This window comes from Prionailurus viverrinus, chromosome C1 (genome assembly GCF_022837055.1).
Source record: "Prionailurus viverrinus isolate Anna chromosome C1, UM_Priviv_1.0, whole genome shotgun sequence".
NCBI lineage: Eukaryota > Metazoa > Chordata > Mammalia > Carnivora > Felidae > Prionailurus > Prionailurus viverrinus.
In genome coordinates, this window is record NC_062568.1 from 178,227,547 (window position 1) to 178,250,209 (window position 22,663).

Consider the following 22,663-nt stretch of genomic DNA (forward strand, 5'->3'; position numbering starts at 1 on the left):
ATAGCCATACTGATGAGAACAAAACATACAGAGCATACAACAGAAAAGAAAAACTAATGATTCAGGAGTATGAAGGAATGATTTCAAGAAGAAAACTCTTAATTGATGTAGGGGTTGTCCTTGGTAAGAGTAGGAAGAGATTATCCATAGCAATAGGAGAGAGGGCATGGAATATGGGTACAGATACAGGTAGGTTGGGTAATTTATAATGGGAGCTTGTGGAAGTTCTCTTCGGATTTTTTTTCCCTTCAGTTAAACAGGAAACAAGGATATCAACTAAGAGTAAAGAGGACAAAGAGAGTTTTGGAGATTTGAGGAGAAAAATTAAACTATCATTTAAGAGTGAATGGACTAGGGAAATGTCATAGGACTGAGTGGCAGTGCTGACAGACTCTTTGAGGTTCCTGATCACAAACTGGGATGTCACCATGGTCATGTTTTTCTCCAGCCACATTCAGCTGCTTAGACACAGGTGCAGAATAGCCAGAGTTGGTGTAATGATGGCTGGAATTTAGTCAAGCACATATGCCAGAAAGGGGAAATGGCAAAGAAACTGGAGGTACATGCACAGCAGTGATTATGATAGCCCATGAAATGTTAAGTTGAATAGGAGGGAAGTCGAAGCATGAGGTGACTGACAATGAAAAGATGGTTTAAAAAAAAAAACATCAACTAGAGGTTCCAAAGACCTTGAACCATTTTTGAAGAGGACATTCTAAAAGAAGTGTGAAATAGAAAAATGGAGGATGATGTGAAGGTCAGAGTGTGGTAAGCTCAAAACTAAGATTTTAGGGGCACCTGGGTGGCTCAGTCAGTTAAGCATCCATCTCTTAGTTTCGGCTCAGGTCATGATCTCACAGTTCATGAGTTCAAGCCCCACATCAGGTTGTGTGCTGACAGCGCAGAGCCTGCTTGGGATTCTCTCTCCCTCTGTACCTCCCCCACTGATTTGCTTGCTCACTCTCTCTCAAAATAAATATTTTTTTAATCTTACATTTAAAAAAAACAAAGATTTTAGAGGTGGAACAATTATTGGTAAGGATGAAATATACCTAATGAAAATGGAAGTAGAAGGTTCAGGTTGATGTCAATTTCTCCCCTCAATCATTTACTATATATCCATTGTGTTCATGGCTGTGGTAAAGGGAAGAGGAAAGAATCTTTGGGAGTTAATAATGAGGCTAAAAGCTAAAACAAAAGGTTGCCAACTATGTCTCACTAACTGCATTTTGTGGAAGTCCTTACTCCTAATAACATCTAGCCTCTACTCTCCCTTGAGGGCTTTTTCTTCTTCACCCAGGGCTAGGCCTTGATCCAACAACCCCAGTTTTCAACTTATTTGGAACCTCAAGTAGGTATATTAATGATGAAAAACAATCATCACCTGCTAATGAAAAGTAATAATTACCAAGGTACCATAGGGATTTAATCAAGAAAATACAAAGCTAGGAAACAAATTTAGCAGAGAATCACACAGCAGCTAAGACCAGCAATGAAGAAGGTAACAATCATTGCAAGATTCAGCTGCCTTTGATACTCATGACTATAGGTCACCATCAGTAACTGGGGTGGTAAAGCCCTTAGGCTGATCGTTAGGCTAAGAGGCATCCAGTAGAACAGAGACAGAAAAATCAGGAACATTGTCCAACCCACTTCAACCATCCCAGGCTCTCTACTCCCACTACCTTTGACGAAATCAAATCTTCCAAAGCCACCACGTTTTCAGGAGCTGACCTTTACCCATTATACTTGTGGATAAGAGGCAAGGGAAGGCTAAAAACTTTCTATACTGAAAACTCAAAAGAATTCTCAAATGTCTATGTCTCAATCACCATGTCCAACATTCTATCCCCCACACCGTTGCCAAAGTAATCCAGCTAAAACACAAGTAAGACCATCTTGCTTCCCTATTTATTACACGTTTACATAGTACTAAAGAGCTTCTATAACCCAGGCTCCTTCAGTCTCTTAACTAACCATCTATGCCTTTAACTTTATGCTCCAGCAATACCAAGTTGATTTTAGTTCCCTACATACAATATGCAGCTTCCCCTCTTTCTTTCCTATGCTTTTGCCAATGTACTAACATTATACTGCAGAGGAAAGAGATGTTGCTGATTTCCATGAACATAATTTTGCAAATTTCTCAATGGTGCTGAGGGAATATCTTCCTTCATCCTCAAAAATGTCTCATTTCTTTTAATTGGCTATTTCTATCATGCTATTATTATTCGAATCCCCCCAAATTCAAAATATTTGAAGAATTTTCTATTCATCAATAAATACTTACCAACTAATGTGAACAAAGCCCTGTCTATGCATTATAGTAGAAAAATTATATCGTTCTTACATTTAACCATTTACAACTTAAAAGCAGAAATGAAATAATACAAAATGAATACAGAAGGATAAAAGTGCTAAAACACTAATTCATTCACCCACTCATTCAGCAAATCTTTATTCAGAACCTACCATATACCATGTAGTGGACAAAACAATGTTATAGAAACAAAATGAGATAAGAATTAGTATTTATTGGGGCGCCTGGGTGGCTCTATCGGTTAGACCTTCGACTTCGACTCAGGTCATGATCTCACGGTTCATGGGTTCGAAGTCCTGTGTCAGGCTCTCTGCTGACACCACAAAGCCTGCTCGGGATTCTCTCTCTCTCTCTCTCTCTCTCTCTCTCTCTCTCTGCCCCTCCCCAGCTTGTGCTCTCTCTCTCTCTCTCTCTCTCTCAAAAATAAACATTAAAAATAATTTTTTTAAGAATTAGCATTTATTAAGTCCCTATCTAATGTGCTTTCTAATCATTTTTTCATTTTCATTTAATATCATAGAACCAAAGCTTTCACTTTCTGGATCACAGATTTTTGAGAACTAAAATTTCAGGAGATTTAAAGATTTATTAAGCCTACTCAAGGATCCTCTTAGGAGGATCTCACATAGAAAAATAACTTCAAAGAACAGTTTCTGTAGCATTTGAGCTAGGCCTGGAACCTTGAGCAGAATTTCAATGGGCAGAGGCAGAGAAGAGTTTTTCAGATGGATGATTAAAATAAGTATACGAAAGTGCCCAACAGTAAACAAATATTTACTGACCGCCAACTACTACAACCAGTTAAAACACTAAGGTGATACAATGAATAAGACAGTCTCTGAGGAGTATTTTCTCTGATGAGAGACTGACAACCAATTAGCATGCTCATTGAGCAAATATCTGTTTCAAGCACCACCACATGTTTCTTTCTTTTTTTTTTTTAAGATTTATTGTTTTTAAGTAATCTCTACACCCAATGTGGGGCTCAAACTAACAACCCCTAAATCAAGAGTCACATACTCCACCCTCTGAGCCAGCCAGCCAGACACCGCCACATATCTATGTTTCTAATAAATATTCAGACAAATAACTATGTTTCAAATACCACAGTAGGCCTTAGGTGCACAACAGTAAATGAAACAATGTGGGCCTCAAAGAATTTATAAAGCAAAGTCTTGGGGAAACAAGAGAAGCGGCACCTAACTCCAATTCTTCGAATAAAAAGTGGTATCAAGTAGACCTCAAATGCCAAGATCTCCAGACTTTATTCTATGGGTAATAAGCTAATGAAGGTTTCCGAAGATACAGAAATGGAATGATCATTTAACAAATATTTATCTACTACCGAAACTCAGGTAAGCAATGAGTTATAATCTTTTGGGGTTTTTTTTTTACCAGAATGCATTATAAATTAGAGGTTAAAAGACTAAAAGCAGAGTAAATGCAATTAAGGTATTACAACAACCAAGACAGAAGTTTATAAATGCTTAATTAAGGTGATGACAGTGAGAATAAAGATTTGAAAGGCATCATGAAGGCAGAATCAGCAAAATCTGGGTTAGGGGGTCAAGGGAGAGGGGAAGTCAAACACCAAGGATACAACTTCAAGCTGGATGACAAGGAAAAGGAATGACAGGGAAAAGCACACTTCAAAGGAGAAATAATGAATTCTATTTTAAGGATATAGCAAGCCACTGATCTTCTAGAGATCCAAGTCATGCATCCTCTTCAGAACTTACTCCAAAACACCAGCTAGTATGTAGTATAACAAGCATTGCTCCATGTCATGAGGAAAGGAGAACAAAGTCACCTGTGAGAGTCAATGCTTGTTGATCAGCTAAGCTTACTCCCTGAATGGACATAATTCATTCAGCTTCATAATACACACAACTGAAATTTTTATCTTTTCAAAATCAAATTATTACAAGTTATGGACTTTCAAGGACACTATCAAATTATAAAAATTACAACGTTAAGATCACAAACGCTGAGTATACTATAGTGGAAACATCAGAGAAAGAAATGGAAATGTAGAGCTAAGGGAAAAGGTCAAGCTTGGGAACTCAGATCACTCTACAAGGAGGTTCTGTGACACAAGGCCATGAATAAAAGAAGATCAGAGACCCTTGTTTCACATCCTAAATACTTGCCATGAATAGGGTAGGCCTGCAAAAACACAAGAGTACAATAAAGGAGAGAGCTAAGAACAGAGGACATATCCTCAAGAAACATTTATGAGAAAAGAAAACAAAAAAAGACACACAGGAAGCAGTCAGAGAAAAAGGAGTGCAGTGGTCGTTATGACAAGAGATGAAAATACCAAGAAGGAACACCTGAGCAACAGTGATAAATAGTTCACAGAAGTCAGAGAGAATGAAGACTGGGCTGAAGACTATCAAATTTAGTCATTTAAAGTTCCCTGGGACTGCTACATATCTCTCTGCATAATTCTTTCACAATGAAAACTTTACACAAAGTGCCATGCATTATTTTGTTATTTGAAAAAGAAGTTTTAGTATCATTGTGGACATTCGCACAATGGAAAACTACACAGCAATGAAAAAGAACCATTTCTACAAGGAACAACATGAATGAATCTCACAGCCATGATTTAATGAAAGAAATCTAGTCAGAAGAGTACAAACCGGGAGATTCCATGTATACGAAGCTCAAGAAGGGGCAAAACTAATCCATGGCGATGAAGGTTGGGAAAGTAGTTACCTTTGGGGAAGCATAATAACTGGGACAAAACACCAAGGGGCATACTAGGGTATTGGACATGTTCTACATCTTGATTTGAACAGTAGTTACATGGATGTATTCAATCTGTAAAAATTCATGGGCTGAATGAACCTTCAATTTATGCACTATATTTAAGTCACATTCAATAAAAAAGTAAATATCATACAAAGCAAAAAACATATAAAGTTATTAGTGACCATGAAGACATCAGTTTTGGAACAGTATAAGTGTAGAAACCAAACTATAAGGGGTATCTGGCTGGCTCAATCGGAAGAGCATGTAACTCTTGACCTCATGGTCCTGGGCTGAGTCTCATGTTGGGTGTAAAGATTACTTATATAAACAAACTTTTAAAAAAAGCAAGAAGGTTGCTGGTAAAGCAAAGCAAAGAAAACAAATTAGCTTAGGTGGGTTACACAATTCAGGGAAACTGTTGTTTCATTTTTTAGTTGAGGTATAAGACAAAGAGAAAATAATATACATAACAAAGGCCTCCACTGAATGAGAGAGGATAAAATCAAGGACAGAAGTACAGGGATAAGCCTTGAAGAGGAGGATGAATACTTCTTTCTCTAGAATTGAAGCAAAAGATGAGTGAACACAGAAATTGTGAACTAGAGGGGCAACTGGCTTGCTCAGCTGGTAGAGTATGTGACTCCCAATCTTGGGGTCATGAGTTAAACTCCGACGTTGGGCAGAGAGCTTGCTTTCTTACTAAATAAATAAACAAACAAACAAATAAAATTGTGAGATAGAGAAGAAGGAAAAATCAAATAACCCTGAACTCTTTTGTGAACCATGCAATAAGGCCAATTGAACCGAGTAAACTGAATCAGGAAAGGATCAGAGCTTTACATTTTAAAAGTTTCAAGTAGGTACTGGAGAGAATATAAAAAACAATATAAAAAACTGGGGAAATTACATCCAGGGACAATGTTCAGTGGCCTGAAAGCAAGGGCAGAGATAGCGGATGGTGCAGTCTACTCAGAGCTGGGTGCAGAATAAAAGATGAACAAAACGTAGAAAAAAATCCAAGTGCTAGCGTGTGCATCAATGAAACTATGTAATGAAGAATGATATCTAAGTAAAATACTTATTGAACTGATGGAAAAGAGGCAGGAGACCTAATAAAAGTCTTGAATGAGTCAAGGATGAATTTACTAGGGTCTCAAGTAGAGCTGTGCAAAGAGAAAGCTGTCACTAGAGTTCACTACTACAGAATATTTTTCTGCAAGTCGCACAAGGTCAAGGACCACATATTCTCCTTTCACTGCACCTCCTACAGCTACTAGTGGCAACTTCTCCTGCCTCATAAAACTGACCTTTATCCCCTATTTCTATGCTTGATTAATAAATTATATAAACACATCCTATCCATTCAGAAACTCCATGAATAGTTTTACACTGCTTTCTGTTTTCCCATTAAGGTGTTTTCAGTGGTAAACTCCTAGAAGGGAGAGCCTATCTCTTTATAAATTCTGTTCACAGCGCTGGGTTTGGAATTGCACATATGCAGGTGTTTTAAAAAGTGCTTTCTTGTGAAATAGATCGTTACCGAAGGGAATCTTGAATATTTGAACACACTCCACAACACTATATAATGATGGCCAAATAAAAGAATGCTTAGGAATGGCATCTGTTTTTATAACTGTCAGGACAACCTCTAGGAAATAGGATAACATTTACTCTATCATACTGATTTTCCCTACTTTGCACTATTTACCCTTCTGGCTAACTCCTCAGTATCCTTTAGTAAGCCTATTCTTTGCAGTTCATCTACTCCCAGGCCACATTCCAGCGTCCCTTCTTCGCATCCAGAATCCCGGACTACAAACGCTCATAGGACCATTTTTCCAAACCCCTGTTCCCCCATTTCCCTCCCATTCAACCCCAGGCCATGACTTCCATTTTTCCACTCCCCAGTTTTCTGCCGCTCCAGACCTACCTTTAATCCGGCAGAACTACACAGTCCCCACCCCTCAAATGCCCTAGCCCAAGTCTTCCCGCCTGAGATCCCCCTCCCCCACCGCTCCCATTCAGGCTCCCGCTCCCCATCCTTTCCCTCCCGGACGCCGGCCCGCCTTACCTGCTCCTTCACCTCGGGGCCCGAGGGCCCGGTCCGCTCCTCCAGTAGCTGCCTCCCAGGAGGCGCTCGCCGGCGCGACGGCAAGGGCTGGGGTTGGGGCAGCTCCGCCGCCCGCTGAGCCCCATCCTCCCTGCAGGCGGCCGGTGGTGGCGGCTGCGGTCGGTCGCGGCAGCGGCTCCGCTTCATATCTGTGGCTGGGCCCCTCGGGCGTCAGCGCCACGACTGTCCCAGCCCCGAACGGCCCCGGGCCGCAGCGCTGCCGCGCCAACCACCGCCCGCGGCCACCATGGCCGGGCAGGCGCCCGAAGCCACCGACCCAGCTCGCAGCTCTTCCGCGCTTTCTGGGGCTTCAAGCGCAGCAACCTCCTCGGGGCTCCTTAGGGAGGCGGCAGCATCGCCGCCGCCCGTCTTCTCCCACCAGGCACACGCTTGGCCGGCCACCCGCCGCCGCAGCCGCCGCCACCACCGCCGCCGGCTCCCCAGCCAGCAGCCAGCCGGCGCGCCCGCCTCTGGCCCGGCCCCGCCCCTGTCCTCCCCACCTCGCGCGCGCGCGCGCACGGGGAACCCGCCCGCCACCTCCGGCCGCGCGCGGCCTCCGGCGCACGCGCCAGCGAACGGTCGCGAGAGACGCGCCCGTGGCCTCCCTGCTCGGTGGGTAAAGCGGAAGGGGGCGGGCCCTTGGCGCGTCTGCTGCGGCTGGGGACGCTCATTGATCTTTTCATTCATCCATTCATGAAATTGTGTGCCCGGCCAAGTGCTAGGGATCTGAAAGTGAGTTAGAACCGATTAGTGTCTTCAAGGATCTAGGGGGAGTGGGAACAGGAACAAGGAGACAAAATATGCAATTAAGTAATAGAATACTAACGTATGCCTTTTTATTGACCACCCACCAACTGTCTTCACTTGGCGCTTTGGATGCAGGTTTGCTCATTCTCGTGTTACAAATAAGGACGAGGTGAAGTCACATACACCAGGTCACTCAGCAAATCAGTGACCAAACTAGACAGGATTCAGATTCTTGCTTTTTGTCCCTTTCTACTGTTTCCTGCTGCTTCCAGAAAGTAAGACAAGGTATGGAAAGTCCTATAAAAGAAGAAGAAGTAATGGATTCCTTCTGGGAGGAAGAGGAGGACAAAAAGGCTTCTGGAACAATCCTCATGATTCCCCACTGACAATGAAGTCATATTATAGCCCAGTCTAGCCTGGCCACAGCCAGTCCAGCTGTGGCTTGGGCAGCCCTGCCTGCACTTCCAATGACTCATCTTCTCAGCAACGTGGCTTAAGTTCAGCCCTGTCTGGCCTCCTCCTTCTGGCTTTAGCTGGTCTGCCACAATGTTGCATTTTTCCTGTTTTGTCTTGAACACAGTTCTTTCTCATAAGGCTTTCCTAAAGGCTTCACCCATTTTTCCTGAGCCTCCTCCCTGAACCCTCTTTGAGAAGTAATAGCCAGCATTATAGAGTACTTACTTACTGGATACCAGACACTGTGCATTCAATTCACACATACACAAGCAAGAGGTAAGTTATATTATTTCCAGTTTACAACTGAGGAAACTGAGGCTCAAGTTGCATAACATGTTCAATATGACATAGGTCATAAATGCAAAGCCAGGATTCAAACCAAGGTCTGTCAGATACCAGAGCCTATGTACACAACCAAGCATACAGCCCATTATCAGTCTGCCCCTGTATTCCCTGTTTCAGTTCCTCACCATCGTCCATCCAGTTTCCTCAGCCAGAAATTTGGAAGTCATCCTAGACTCTTTCCCTTCTGCCCCCACATCCAAGTAATCAACAAGTCCTTGTTGCTTCTGTGTATCTAGTCTGTCTCCTATTTCCATCCCAATGACACCACCTTAGCTCAAGTCCTACCTTGTCTCACTTGACTGGGAAACTTTCTAAACTGGTTCACCTACATCCACTCCCTTTCTCTTCAAACCCATCCTCCAAAAAGCCTTTCCAAGAATCTTCACATAAGATGATGTCACTCAGGGCACCTGGGTGGCTCAGTCAGTTAAGCGTCTGACTTCGGCTCAGGTCATGATACCATGGTTCATGGGTTCAAAGCCCTGCCTCAGGTTCAGTGCTGACAGCTTGCTCAAAGCCTGGAGCCTGCTTCAGATTCTGTGACTCCTTCTCTCTCTGTCCCTCCCCCACTCACACTCTGTCTCTCTGCCTCTCAATAATAAATGTAAAAAAAAAAAAATTTTTTTTAAAGGTGATGTTACTCCTTTGTTTAAAACAGTTAAATGGAGGGGCACCTAGGTGGCTCAGTAGGTTAAGCGTCTGACTCTTGATTTCAGCTCAGGTTATGATCTCACAGCTTTGCAGTTTCAAGCCTTGCATCACACTCTGTGCTGGCAGCATGGAGCCTGCTTGGGATTCTCTCTCTCCTCTCCCCGTCCTGGGCTCACGCTGGCTGTCTCTCTCAAAATAAATAAATAAACTTTAAAAAAAATTAATGTTTATTTGACAGAGAGAAAGAGAGACAGATTGTGAGCAGGGGAGGGGCAGAAAGAGGGGAAGACACAGAATCTGAAGCAGGCTCCAGGCTCCAAGCTGTTACCACAGAGCGCAATGCGGGGCTCAAACTCACAAACTTCAAGGTCATGACCTGAGCCGAAGTCGGAGACTTAAACGGCTAAGCCACCCAGGTGCCCCAATAGATAAACTTAAAAAAAAAAAAAGAGTTAAATGGATTTCCACGACCCTCAAGATGAAATGTAAACTTACTATAGTTGACATGGCCATCCAAAATCTAGTCTCTGCCTTCCTCCCCTTCTCCTATTAATCTGTGCTGTATCAACTATTTACAGTTACACCAGCTGTCTATATTGACCTGAATGTACAGGATCTGCCACATTCTTGGGTACAAACCACAGAAACAAACACCACATCCTACACCTAAAGGGGAATTTATTGGAAGGCTGGATAGAAGGGTTCACAGAATTGAACAGAGATTGAAGAAGCAGGCTTATAAAATTGGCAGGAAACAAAAGGCCTCTACAAACTGAAAACCAGGAACAATTTCAGGACATTGCTGTCACCACCACTCCTGCACTACCACCAGACAATGTACTATGCTGCTGCCACACACCTCCGTGAAAGGATTCTAATCTTTTCATAATTATATCACCATTCCAGATTAACTGTCTCAAGCAGGAGAATACACTGACTCAGCCTTGAGTCTAGTCCTTAGGGACCAGGAATTCATTCCAACTTTTCACCTTTCACTATGGGGACTAGGAAAGTAAGTGCAGCACACAGACTCTAAGGGGGCCCTCATGATCTGCCTCCTCCTCAGTATTTATGCCTTTGTGTGATCCCCTCCCCTGAGTGTAGGTGGGACCCATGACTTACTTATAACCAATAGCACATAGCAAAGGTGATAAGATATCATTTTCCTGATTACTTTAAAGTATATAAGGATCTGTCTTGCTAGCAGCTCCGCTCTCACTTTCCTAATGCCCTTGAAGGAGCAAGCTACATATTCTGAACTGCTTATGGAGAAGAATATGTGGCAGGAATTTGCAGATACCCTCTAGGAGTTAAGAGCCAAAGAGCCCAGAAAAACAAACAAACAAACAAAAAACTTCAAAGTGCTCCATCCTACAACCAAAGGAAATTAATTCTACCAACAACCTGAATGAGCTTGGAAACAGATCCTTCTCTAGTTGAGTCTCCAGATGAGAACTCAGCCCAGCCATACCTAGACTCCTGATCCACAAAAACTGAGTTAAGTGTGTATTATTTGATATATATTTTTAAAGTTTATTTATTTTTGAGAGAGGAAGAGAGAGACAGAGTTGTGGAGGGTCAGAGGGAGAGGGAAACACAGAATCCAAAGCAGGCTCCAGGCTCTGAGCTGTCAGCACAGAATCCAACGCGGGACTCGAACACATAAACTATGAAATCATGACTGGGCCGAAGTCAGATGCTTAACCAACTGAGCCACCTAGGCATCCCTAAGTGTATGTTGTTTTAAACTGATAAGTTTGTGGTAATTTATTGGACAGTAATAGAAAACAACAGCCAAACAAACAGTCAGCCAGAGATGACCATGTGATACAATCTGGCCCGAATCTACCCTCACCCCTGTGTTCCCCAGCTTAATGAATGACAAACCATTTTTTTTCAGTTTTTCAGGCCAAGACCTCAGAATGATCCTCAAGTCTTCTCTTTCTCATACACATCATACCCATTCCACTAGCAACTCCTATGCAAATTAAGAGGATATTACAAATATCTAGGAGAGAGGTGATGATGACAAATACTAACAGAGTGATGGTGGTGAAGGAAGAAAGTAGATGGATTTTAGAGAGACTCAGAAAGTAGAGAAATAAGACCTATTGACTGTATCTGGGTGGAGAAAAAGAAGATGAGAACATTTCCCAGTTTCTGGCGGGGCAACTGAGGTAGAGGACAGTGGAGAAGTAGAAATTTGAAGGTGATTATGATTGTCTTAGATGTGTTTGCTCTTAAGTGCCTGTGAGATGCCCAAGTGAAAATGTCCAGTGAGTTATTGATTAAATTGACTTAGAGCTTAGAACTAAAAGCTACCAGTATTTACATGTGTAACTAATATAAACTGTTCCATAATCTTAGAGTATAAATGTGATCACATCTCTTTTCTCTTTTCTATTTAGTCAGACAGGCCCCTCATGTCATATTATCAGGAAGTCTAGTATCTCCTCTTTAATTATCTAAAAACTCCAAAGTTCTTTTATATTCCAAAAGATATGGTGGTTACCTATTGTTATATAACAATCTACCCCAAAATTTGTACCTTAAAAAAAAAAAAACATTGATTTTAGCTGACAATTGTGTGGATCAACTGGGTGGCTCTTACGGTCTGGGTGAGTTTAACTGGTTACTGCTAGGTTTGCAAATGTATCTTCAGTCAGCTGAGGATTGGCTGGTGGCTAGATAATCTAGAACAGCCTTTCTCACACATCTGGCAGTTGGCATGCTATCGGCCATGGTAAAAGGAGAAACTAAGTCACATATCTCTCATCCTCTAGCAGGCTAGCTTGAACTTCTTCACATGGCAGCAGTGGTAGGAGTCCCAAGAGCAGGAAAAAACAGCAAGCCTCAATGTGAAAGCATTTTTCAGGTCTTTCTTACTGTCATGTTGGCAATTGTGTCATTGCCAAAGCAAGTCAGTGTGGGAAGGGACTAAAGTTATACAGCAAGAGGGAGTAAATTCAGAGAGGGGAAGAATTTGTGACTATCTTTGAAATCCTACTCCAGGAAGATCAGTCCAACTGCCACAGTCAAGTCTAGCTAGAATTAAATTAGTCAATTAGCTTCATTGCTTCCTGGGGCCATATTATGGACTGAATGTTTATATCCCCCCCCCCCCCCCACACACACACACAAATTCATATGTGGAAGCTCTAACCCTTCAGTTCAGTTATATTTGGAGACAGGGCCTCTAAGGAAGTAATTAAGGTTAAATGAAGTCATAAGGGTGTGGCCCTGATCCAATTGGATAATTATCCTCATGAGAAGAGACACCAGAGAGTGCTTGCTCTCCCTCACCCCAGGCATGCACGCACCACGGAGGGCCATATAACTATATAAGGAGAAAGCAGCCATCTACAAGCGAAAAAGAGAGCTCTCACCAGAAACTGAATCGGCAGGAACTCTGATCTTGGACTTCTAGCGTCTAGAACTGTAAGAAAATAAATTTATGTTGATTAAGATACCCAGTCTATGGCATATTGTTATGGCAACCCAAGCTGACCACATAACAAGGTCCTCCTAATCCAACAAATGTTTTTTTTGAGGGAGGACAACTCCATTCCATTAGTGCCAAACTTAGCCAAAGATACCCAGATCAGAGTTCCCACAAGGACTTGTGGGAACTTATAAGCTTCCACAGGAAGCTCAGGTCCCATACATAGCATCATCAAGCGCCAAAAAAATAAGCAGTCCCAGGACAAATTTCCCAAGGAGCCCACATTCTAGGGACCAGCAGTTTTTCTTCTCAAATACTCAAAATGCTCCCTTTCCCTAGGGAAGGATTGCTTGCTAATCCTCCTAAGGGAGGATATTCTCAGTGTTTCTAGTGGACTGGAGAATCTACACATATCCTCTTGGAGAAGGCTGCTTTCAGTGATACTAAAATGTTCTACTCTTCCATGAAAGACTCCCAGGTGATTCAAAGGGGTCCATGTTACTTCTAAGAGTCAGCTTCAAAGATTCTTTATTATAATAATGACAAAACCAGATCTTGTTCCCTATTATCCATTTTCCCCTTTTTCTATTATTGGACATATGGCCACCTAAAATAAAGACAAATTTCCTCAGCCTTCTTTGTGGCTCATTCAGCCATCTGACTAAGCTCTGACCAATGAGATGTGAGCGTAAGAGATGGGTGCAACTTTTGAATTATGCTATTAAAGGGAAAACACATGTATTCCCTTTCTTCTTTTTTCTCTTCTTTTATCCTGTTGCTTAGAAAGTGGTCAGGGTAAAATCTATCTTGGACCACAGGGAAGGGGTGAGGAGACATCCTAGGATGACAGTGCAGCAATGTAGAAAGTTCCAAGATGAACTCATGGAGCACAGCTGGCATCCTTGCCTTCTGTACTATTATGTGATAGACAAGTACACTTCTACCTTGTCTCAGTAAATTTGGATGTGTGTTATATGTAACCAAACTTCCACTGTTATCACTTAATATGGTGATTTCTACTATCTGTTGTTTTAGATAAGCTGATGCATCAAAAATGTAATCTTAGGCAGCATACCAGCTACAGATGTAAATTGAAGCCATATTAAATATATTAGGATACACTTGGCAATAAGAAAGACAGGAGTCTTATGGAAATGCAAGAATAAAAGTATAGCTGTCACCAGGGAATTTGGAACTGGAACCATTTTTCCAGGACCTTCAGTAGTAGTTTAGGGCATTTTATTCTATGCTTTGTCATTATCATGACTAAGTTTCCCTGTTGAGCACTGCTTTAATTCATGTGTCTTTTTGCTTTTCCTCCCAGAATCAATCAGTTTATTTATCCTATTATTTCTTTATATCATCACTTCTACCTACCAATATTTTCTACTTAGCCAAAATTTTGTGTTGATCATGGCCTCTTCTCTACTAACTGACCTCTCTATGCAATTTTAAAATAATCACTTCCTGCTTCTAATGTCTGATCCATTCCCTACTTCCTAATTCATTTGCCTAAGGTTGGGAAACTAACTGGCCAAACTTTACCTGTCGAGTTACTTTATAGCTACTGCATAACCTATACATTATTAGTCAGGGGTACCTCCGTGGTCCAATCAGCAATGTCTACGAATTGGGAAGATGGTGTCTTGTGGTACAGAATATGACTGCCTACGGCTAACCCTCAACAGAAGCATGGGAAGGATAATTTTGCATAAAGAGGAATGACAGACTTATCTGGAGTTATGAGTAACATGTCTTGGACAGATATACTGGAGGGGAATAAAAGTGGAGACCAAAAACCACATAGAAGTCTATTAGAAAGGAATAAACAAAAGTGATCAGAGTTTTATAGTAGTAGAGCTAGAGAGGAAGGGACTGAAGAAGAGTCTGAAGAAGTATTAAAGATGTAGAATCACAGGACTTGAGGAGTAGCCAGAAAGGGGAAAAAAGAAAATGGGATAAGTCAGGGATGATTTTCAAGATTCTACTTTAAATAATCAGGTGGATGGTGATGTCTTTCATTGTCCTAGAGAATACTGAAGGAAGAGCAAGTTTTATAATTTTGTTCACTCATTTATTTATACACTCAACAAGTATTTGCTTCATGTTGCATGGAAGGGAAACATCGAACAAATGCACTTACTGGATGTTATAAAGAAGTACAACTTTGGAACATGTTGATTTTACAGCATCTATGAGATATACCAGATGGATAAATAGGTCTAAAGTTCAGGGAACACTCTCAGCCAGATATATGTGACAGGATAAAAATTACTGGGGCACCTGGGTCACTCATTCGCTTGGGCGTCCGACTTCAACTCAGATCATGATCTCACAGTTCGTGAGTTCAAGCCCCGCATCAGGCTCTGTGCTGACAGTTCAGAGCCTGGAGCCTGCTTCCGATTCTGTGTCTCTGTCTCTCTCTCTGCCCCTCCCCAGCTCATGCTCTGTTTCTCTCTCTCAAAAATAAACATTAAAAAATATTTAAAAAAACAAAAAGAATGAAAATAACCAGCAAGCAAATGCTCACAATCTTCACTCCCACCCCCAAGTCTTCCCCTGAGAGTTCTATGGATGCCAGATTGCTTCTTTGGACTTTGGGAATGCAGGATAAGGAGAATGAGAAATAATAATTTAAGGGATAAAAGAATTAGAATTTAGTTCAAGGGGCTAAGTTGATCTACTTAAGAAAGAGCTATAAGAAGGGAGGAAAGGGAAGAGGATAGAAGACAGGAGGTAAGGAAGCAAAGAGAAGGAAAGAAAACTGTGTGGGAGGCTGGGAGTATTTGTTTTGTGGTGAGGGAAGTGGGTAAGAGAGGAAGAGGAGCTGTAATGAGTATTGCTACAAATCCTCTTCTCAGTTCCCAAGCAATGCCTGTAAAGGACTTGCATCATTTTGAAGTTACTTTTGACTGCTGAACTATGTACTTCTCTAAATATGATTCCCTGCAGATACTGAGCCATGTAGCCCTCCCTCATTGATTGAGGGTCACATATAAATTTGAAGTTGTTGCAGTATATATGTGTATATATAAATATATAAATGTGTGTGTGTATATATGAAAAGTTGGTTAAGGAAAGTGAGGAAGCCTGCAACTTCCAAAGCATCTTAAACTCACAGATGCTCCATCATTATAAACAAATGGCAGCTTGAGACTAAAATAAGCATTATAATTTCAGAGTATAAAATTAATGTTATAATCTGTGGCAACGTGAAATAATGATATAACTAAAGATGTTGGGAAATACGAGAGGTTTAAAAAAAGAGAATTTCTGGGACTCCTGGGTGGCTCATTTGGTTAAGCCTCCAACTTTGGCTGAGGTCATAATCTTGCGGTCCGTGAATTTGAGCCCCATGTCAGGCTCTGTATGACAGCTTAGAGCCTGGAGGCTGCTTCAGATTCTGGGTCTCCCTCTCCCTCTGTTCTTCCTCCACTTTCACTGCCTTTCTCTCTCAAAAATAAATAAAGATTTAAAAAATGTTTTTAATAAAGATTAAAAAGATATGACCAAAAAATTAAATAAATAAATAAAATCTTAAAACAAAAGAAATTATATAACAAACATAAAAAGGTTGTCATCTTAAAACAAAACAAAACAAAAAACATTCTTGACTGCTCAGAGCAGAAAGAAATTTGGAGATCATCAGGAGCAGGTTATTCCAAGTGGGGTCCTCAGACATGAGCCAGTTGGCAAACTGTTATTGGTCTATAAAGTTATAAGTAAAGAAACTGACAGCAATTTCTCAAAAAAACATTTATAATATTTTGGCAGAGTAATATTATGTATGTGAATCTAATTGTAAGAAATTTTACATGTCTGTCTTATTTCATTTTCTTCCAGTTTTCTCCTTTTTTTTTTTTACTAAGGTATGATTGATATACCACATTATGTTAATTTCAGATGTACAAGGTAATGTTTTAATATTTGTATATATTTCAAAATGATCATCACAGTCTCCATTCATCTCCATACATAGTTACAAAATTTGTTTCCTTGTGATGAGAACTTTTAAGATCTACTCACTTATAGTCACATGCTATACATTATATCTCCTCAGATTTATCTTATAACTGGAAATTTATGCCTTTTTTTTATGGCTTATTTATTTTCAAGAGAGAGACAGGAAGCATGAGCAGGGGAGGGGCAGAGAGAGAGGAAGACACAGAATCTGAAGCAGGTTCCAGGGTCTAAGCTGTCAGTGCAGAGCCTGATTCGGGGCTCAAACCCATGAACCACAAGATCATGACCTGAACCAAAGTGGACACTTAACAAACTGAGGCACCCAGGCGCCCCAGGAAATTTATGTCTTTTGATTCACTGATTTTGCCCATCCCCTGCCTCTGGCAACTACCAATCTGTTCTATCTATGAGCTCAGTTTTTTGGCTGGCTTTCAGTTTGTTTTTAAAGGTTCCACATATCCATAAGATCACATGGTATTGGTCTCTCTTTGTTTTATTTTACTTAGCAGAATGCCCTCAAGGTCCATCCATGTTGTTGCAAATGGCAAGATTTCATTCTTTTTAAAGTGTGACTGGGGATGCCTAGGTGGCTCAGTTGGTTAAACATCCAACTCTTGATTTCTGCCAAGGTCTTAATTTCACGGTTTGGGCTCCGTGCTGGGCATAGAGCTTGTTTAATATTCTCTCTTTCCCTCTCCCTCTGTCCCTCCTCCACTTGCGCTTGCAAGCTCTCACTCTCTCTCTCTCTCTTTCTGTCAAAAAATTAATTAATTTAATGTAATTAAATAAAGTACAGTTGAATAATATTCCATAATATATACGTACTGCATCTTCTTTATCCATTCATCTGTTGTTGGTGGATATTTAGGTTGTTTCCATGTCTTGGCTATTATAAATAACACTACAGTGAACATGGGGGTACCTATATCTTTTCATATTAGTGTTGCTATTTTCTTTAGATAAATACCTAGAAGTGGAATTACTGGATTATGTGGTAGTTCTATTTTTTATTTTTTGAGGAACCTCCATACTGTTTTCCACAGTGGTTGTTTTTCAAGTTGTTTCATTGTATTTTACAAAAATATCAGCCTATGCAATTAAAAAAATTATTTTAAGTCTCAGATAGTTGAGAAGCACTGACCTAGAGCAGCAGCAACATTACCTGGAAATTTATTACAAGTGCAGATTTATTGGGATGCCTGGGTGGCTCAATCAGTTGAGCATCCGACTCTTAATTTTGGCTCAGGTCATGATCTCATGGTTCATGAGTTTGAGCCCCACATTGGGCTCTGCACTGACAGTGTGGAGCCTGCTTGGGATTCTCTCTCTCTCCCTCTCTCTGCCTCTCCCCTGCTCAAATCTTCTCTCTCAAAATGAATAAATAAACTAAAAAAAAAATGCAAATTTGACTTTTTCTTGTTTTAGGTATTGTGCTAAGTAGGGCCCTCTGAGGAAATAACAATTGAGCTAATCTGATGGTTGAATACATGTTAGTCTGGTGAATATCTCCAGAGCTCATGCTCTTTGTATTTTACTATGTTACCTTTATTTGTTCCTTAATTCATTCATTCAGCAAATATTAAAAGAGTGCCTACTACATGCCAGGCCTTATTTCTGTTGAACAAGCTAAGATGAATATAATTCTTGGACCCACTGAATTTATAGTTTAAGGGAGACTTCAACTTTTATAAGGGTTTAAGTCTATGTCTTGAATTTCTATTAAGTTCTGCTTTCTTTTCTTCCATTAGTAATGTAGTACCAGACAGCTTTGACAACTGTTGCGTTATATAATTTTTCAAGTTGGGTAGACCTCTCTACGCAACAGTAGGATCTTACTTAATACAATTTCCTTAGGTAATCTCATACATCCCTATGACAAAATACTGTGTATTGTTGACTTTCAAATTAATAATTTCAGTTCAGATTTCTTTAGTATTGTTGTTTATTGTTATTTTCAATAATTCCATTTTCTTTCATTTACTCAAGAATATCACTCCAGAAACGCTGCCCCTTCTCTCTTATATCATAATTTTCCCTCTCTGTTCTGGATCATTCTTTCAGTGTACTTAAAGTTTCTCTTGTCCCCACTTCTACCATCAGCTACTCCTAATACTTTTTGCTCCTCTGTGCAGCATAATTTCTAAGAATATTTGTCCATAAATCAAAACCACACTGAGATACCACCTCATGTCAGTCAGAATGGCTAAAATGAACAAATCAGGAGACTATAGATCCTGGTGAGGATGTGGAGAAATGGGAACTCTCTTGCACTGTTGGTGGGAATGAAAACTGGTGCACCTGGTCTGGAAAACAGCATGGAGATTCCTCAAAAATTTAAAAATAGAACTACCCTATGACCCAGCAATAGCAGGATACAGGAGTGCTGATGCATAGAGGCACATGTACCCCAATGTTTACAGCAGCACTTTCAACAATAGCCAAATTATGGAAAGAGCCTAAATGTCAATCAACTGAAGAATTGATAAAGAAGATGTGGTTTATATATGCAATGGAATACTACTTGGCAATGAGAAAGAATGAAATCTGGCCATTTGCAGCAATGTGGATGGAACTGGAGGGTATTATGCTAAGTGAAATAAGTCAATCAGAAAAAGACACATACCATATGTTTTCACTCATATGTGGATCTTGAGAAACTTAACAGAAGACCATGGCGGGGATGTGGGCGGGGGGAAGAGGGAAAAAAAGTTACAGAGAGAGAGAGGCAAACCATAAGAGACTCTTAAATACTGAAAACAAACTGAGGGTTGATGGGGTGGGGGAGAGGGGAAAGTGGGTGATGGGCTTTGAGGAGGGCACTTGTCGGGATGAGCACTGGGTGTTGTATGAAAACCAATTTGACAATAAATTATATTTTTAAAAAAAGAATATTTGTCCATATATACTATATCTAATCCCACTCCTCCATCCTATTTTTAAAAGTCGTTTTATTATTAAATTTACAAACATGGGGCACCTGGGTGGCTCAGTTGATTAAGCACCCAACTCTTGATTTTGGCTCAGGTCATGATCTCATGGTGTGTGAGTTCCAGCCCCACATCGGACTCTGTGCTGGCAGTGCAGAGCCTGCTTGGGATTCTCCCCCCTCCCCCCCCCCCCACTCTTCCCTTCCCTGCTTATGCATGTGCTCTTTCTCTCTCAAAACAAATAAATAAACTTAAAAAAAAAAAAAGCTTCCCCTACCACCACTCCACCAAAACTTCTCTGGTCAAGATTATCAGTACTTACCATGCTTTTAAACCCAAAGATCAGTTTTTATTTAATTTGGTTTCTCAGTTGCATTTTATATATTTGCTCATGCCATACTTCTTTTGTTTTCACAGAAAATTATAAAACAAAGTACCATTACCACCCAGGTTGTATAATTATCAACATTTTGTCATTCTTGTTTATTTATGCTCCTCTGGAGTATTTTTTTTTTAATTTTTTTTTCAACGTTTATTTATTTTTTGGGACAGAGAGAGACAGAGCATGAACGGGGGAAGGGCAGAGAGAGAGGGAGACACAGAATCGGAAACAGGCTCCAGGCTCTGAGCCATCAGCCCAGAGCCTGACGCGGGGCTCAAACTCACGGACCGCGAGATCATGACCTGGCTGAAGTCGGACGCTTAACCGACTGCGCCACCCAGGCGCCCCTCCTCTGGAGTATTTAAAGGAAATCCTAGACAGTATATAATTTCAATATATATCTGTACAGATAAGGACTTTTACAACATAACCATATTGCATTTTCACACCTAACAAAATTAATAATAATTTCTTAATATCATCTAATACACAATCTGTGTACAATTTCCCCCTTTTGTCAAAAAAAAAATCTTTTTGCAGTTGTTTTGAAAATTCTTTCCAAGCAACATCTACACAATGATGTGATTGATATATCTCTTAAGTCTCCTTTAATATAAAACAGTTTCCCCCTCCCCCCTTTTTATGCCATTTAGTTGCTGAAGAAACCATGTTATTTGTCCTATAGAATTTCCCACATTCTACATTTAGCTGACTGGATCCTTGTGGTGTCATTTATATATTCCCCTATCCCTAGTGTTTCCCTGTAAATTTGTAATTATATCTGGAGGCTTGATGAGATTCGGTTTTATTTTTCTTGGCAAGATACTTCATAAGTGGTGCTGTGTAATTCTCACTGCATCCTGTGAGGAGACAACACAATAAATTGTGCTCTTATTTGCAATGATGATAATAAGACTGACGAACTTGATTCATTCACTATAGGTTTTCCCATCAACTATTCACCTAATGGTTTAGGAGACAATGAGAATCATTAGGGAATCTAAGTCTAATGTTTCATTTTATGGAAAAGCCAATATATGTGCCTGATTCTCTTTGTTCACCAATTTTCAGAGTAATGACTGCCCTGCTCTCGCCAAAGGAGACCAATGGGTATTGGAGGTTTATAGTGGTTACAGGCTCATAGTTTCAATCCATGTTAGTCATATTCTTAGTGCTCAAATTATCCCTCTTTTTTTGGATAGTGGGAGAGCATTTAGGTTGACTCCTGTATCTTTTCATTCTTTTGACAAACCCCAGTAGTTTTTGGTAGTCTTCTTGCTTTCTGGAAAAAAGGACATCCCATGATAATCTTGCACATTTCTTGCATCAAGCCTGGAATCAGTCAATTCCCTCCTTATTGTTATATTTTTTCACTTAACTAACACCTAAAAAATGACACTTTTATCTATCTAGTTGCTTAAGCCAAGAATCTGGAAGTCATCCTTGATGCCACTGACTTTCTTAACCCCTCCATGCAGTCAGTCACCAAATCCTCTTTGGTCTATCTATAGAGAAAAATCTAAAATTGTTCATTTATTATCTCTACTGCTATCTCTCTAGTCCAGGCCATTACCATCTTTCATTTGTACAACTGAAATAGCAAAAGAAATCTGAAATAGATTACCTCTTTCTATTGCCCCTTCGAATCTGTTCCACAACCAGCACTGGCTTTTTGAAAATGTAAGTCAAGAGGCTGTGTTTACTGCAGCACATTTTTTGTGGGTTGTTGTGTTTTGTTTTTTTTTAGAGGGAGAGAGAGAGCACAAGTAGGGAGAGGGGCAGAGGGATAGAGAGAGAGAATCCCAAGCAGGCTCCACACCCAGCATGGAGACCAATGTGGGGCTTGATCCCATAACCCTGGGATCATGGCCTGAGCCAAAGTCGAGAACTGGATGCTCAACTGACTGAGCCACACAGTCTCCCTATAGCATATGTTTTGACAATTTCTATTTCTAAAAACTTTATTGAATTTGGGCACCTGGGTGACTCAGTCAGTTAAGCATCCCACTCATGACATTGACTCAAGTCATGATCTCTCAGTTTCATGAGTTCAAGCCTCAGCTCAGGCTCTGTGCTGACAGCATGGAGCCTGCTTGGGATTCTCCCTCTCTCTCCGCCCCTCCTCTGCTCACACTCTCTGTCTCTCTCAAAATAAATAAATAAATTTTAAAAATAAATAAATAAATAAAAATTTCATTGAATTTGAACAATGAATAAATAAATTCCAGTTTGTGACAAATTCCTAGACCAAAGCTCACAGGGTCAATGGTCCTGATAACGTTCTAGCTATTTGGCTGGGTGATAAATTTGCTAGGGTTTATTCTATCATGCTTCAAACTTACATACATGTTACATACATTATTTTGCATGTATCTGTGCAAGACACATTTATTGCTCACTAAATATCCACATGATCCCCTACATTTCCCATCATCCTTTGCAGTTAGGTGGGATCATGTGACAGAACTGAACAATGAGCTATGAAAGGAATAGAGATAAGTAAACTTCAATGTGTAAAAGAGAGAGTGTAAGTTTCTCATGTTCTCCCTTCCCTACAGGTGAC

The 22,663-nt window shown here is 40.5% G+C and overlaps 1 protein-coding gene across 5 annotated transcripts in view; it reads right to left on the reverse strand.

The window, feature by feature from the left end:
- MAST2 (microtubule associated serine/threonine kinase 2) overlaps positions 1-7,629 on the reverse strand; it is a 220,881-nt gene extending 213,252 nt beyond the window's left edge. For 3 of the 5 annotated variants that reach the window (XM_047869664.1, XM_047869667.1, XM_047869663.1), the window contains exon 1: positions 7,149-7,629. In XM_047869664.1, coding sequence (XP_047725620.1) covers positions 7,149-7,334 — 186 coding nt within the window. In that variant the 5' untranslated portion in view covers positions 7,335-7,629. The remainder of the gene's footprint in view (positions 1-7,148) is intronic. The other 2 variants (XM_047869666.1, XM_047869665.1) reach the window with 1 other exon arrangement.
- Between the last annotated feature and the right edge of the window lie 15,034 nt (positions 7,630-22,663).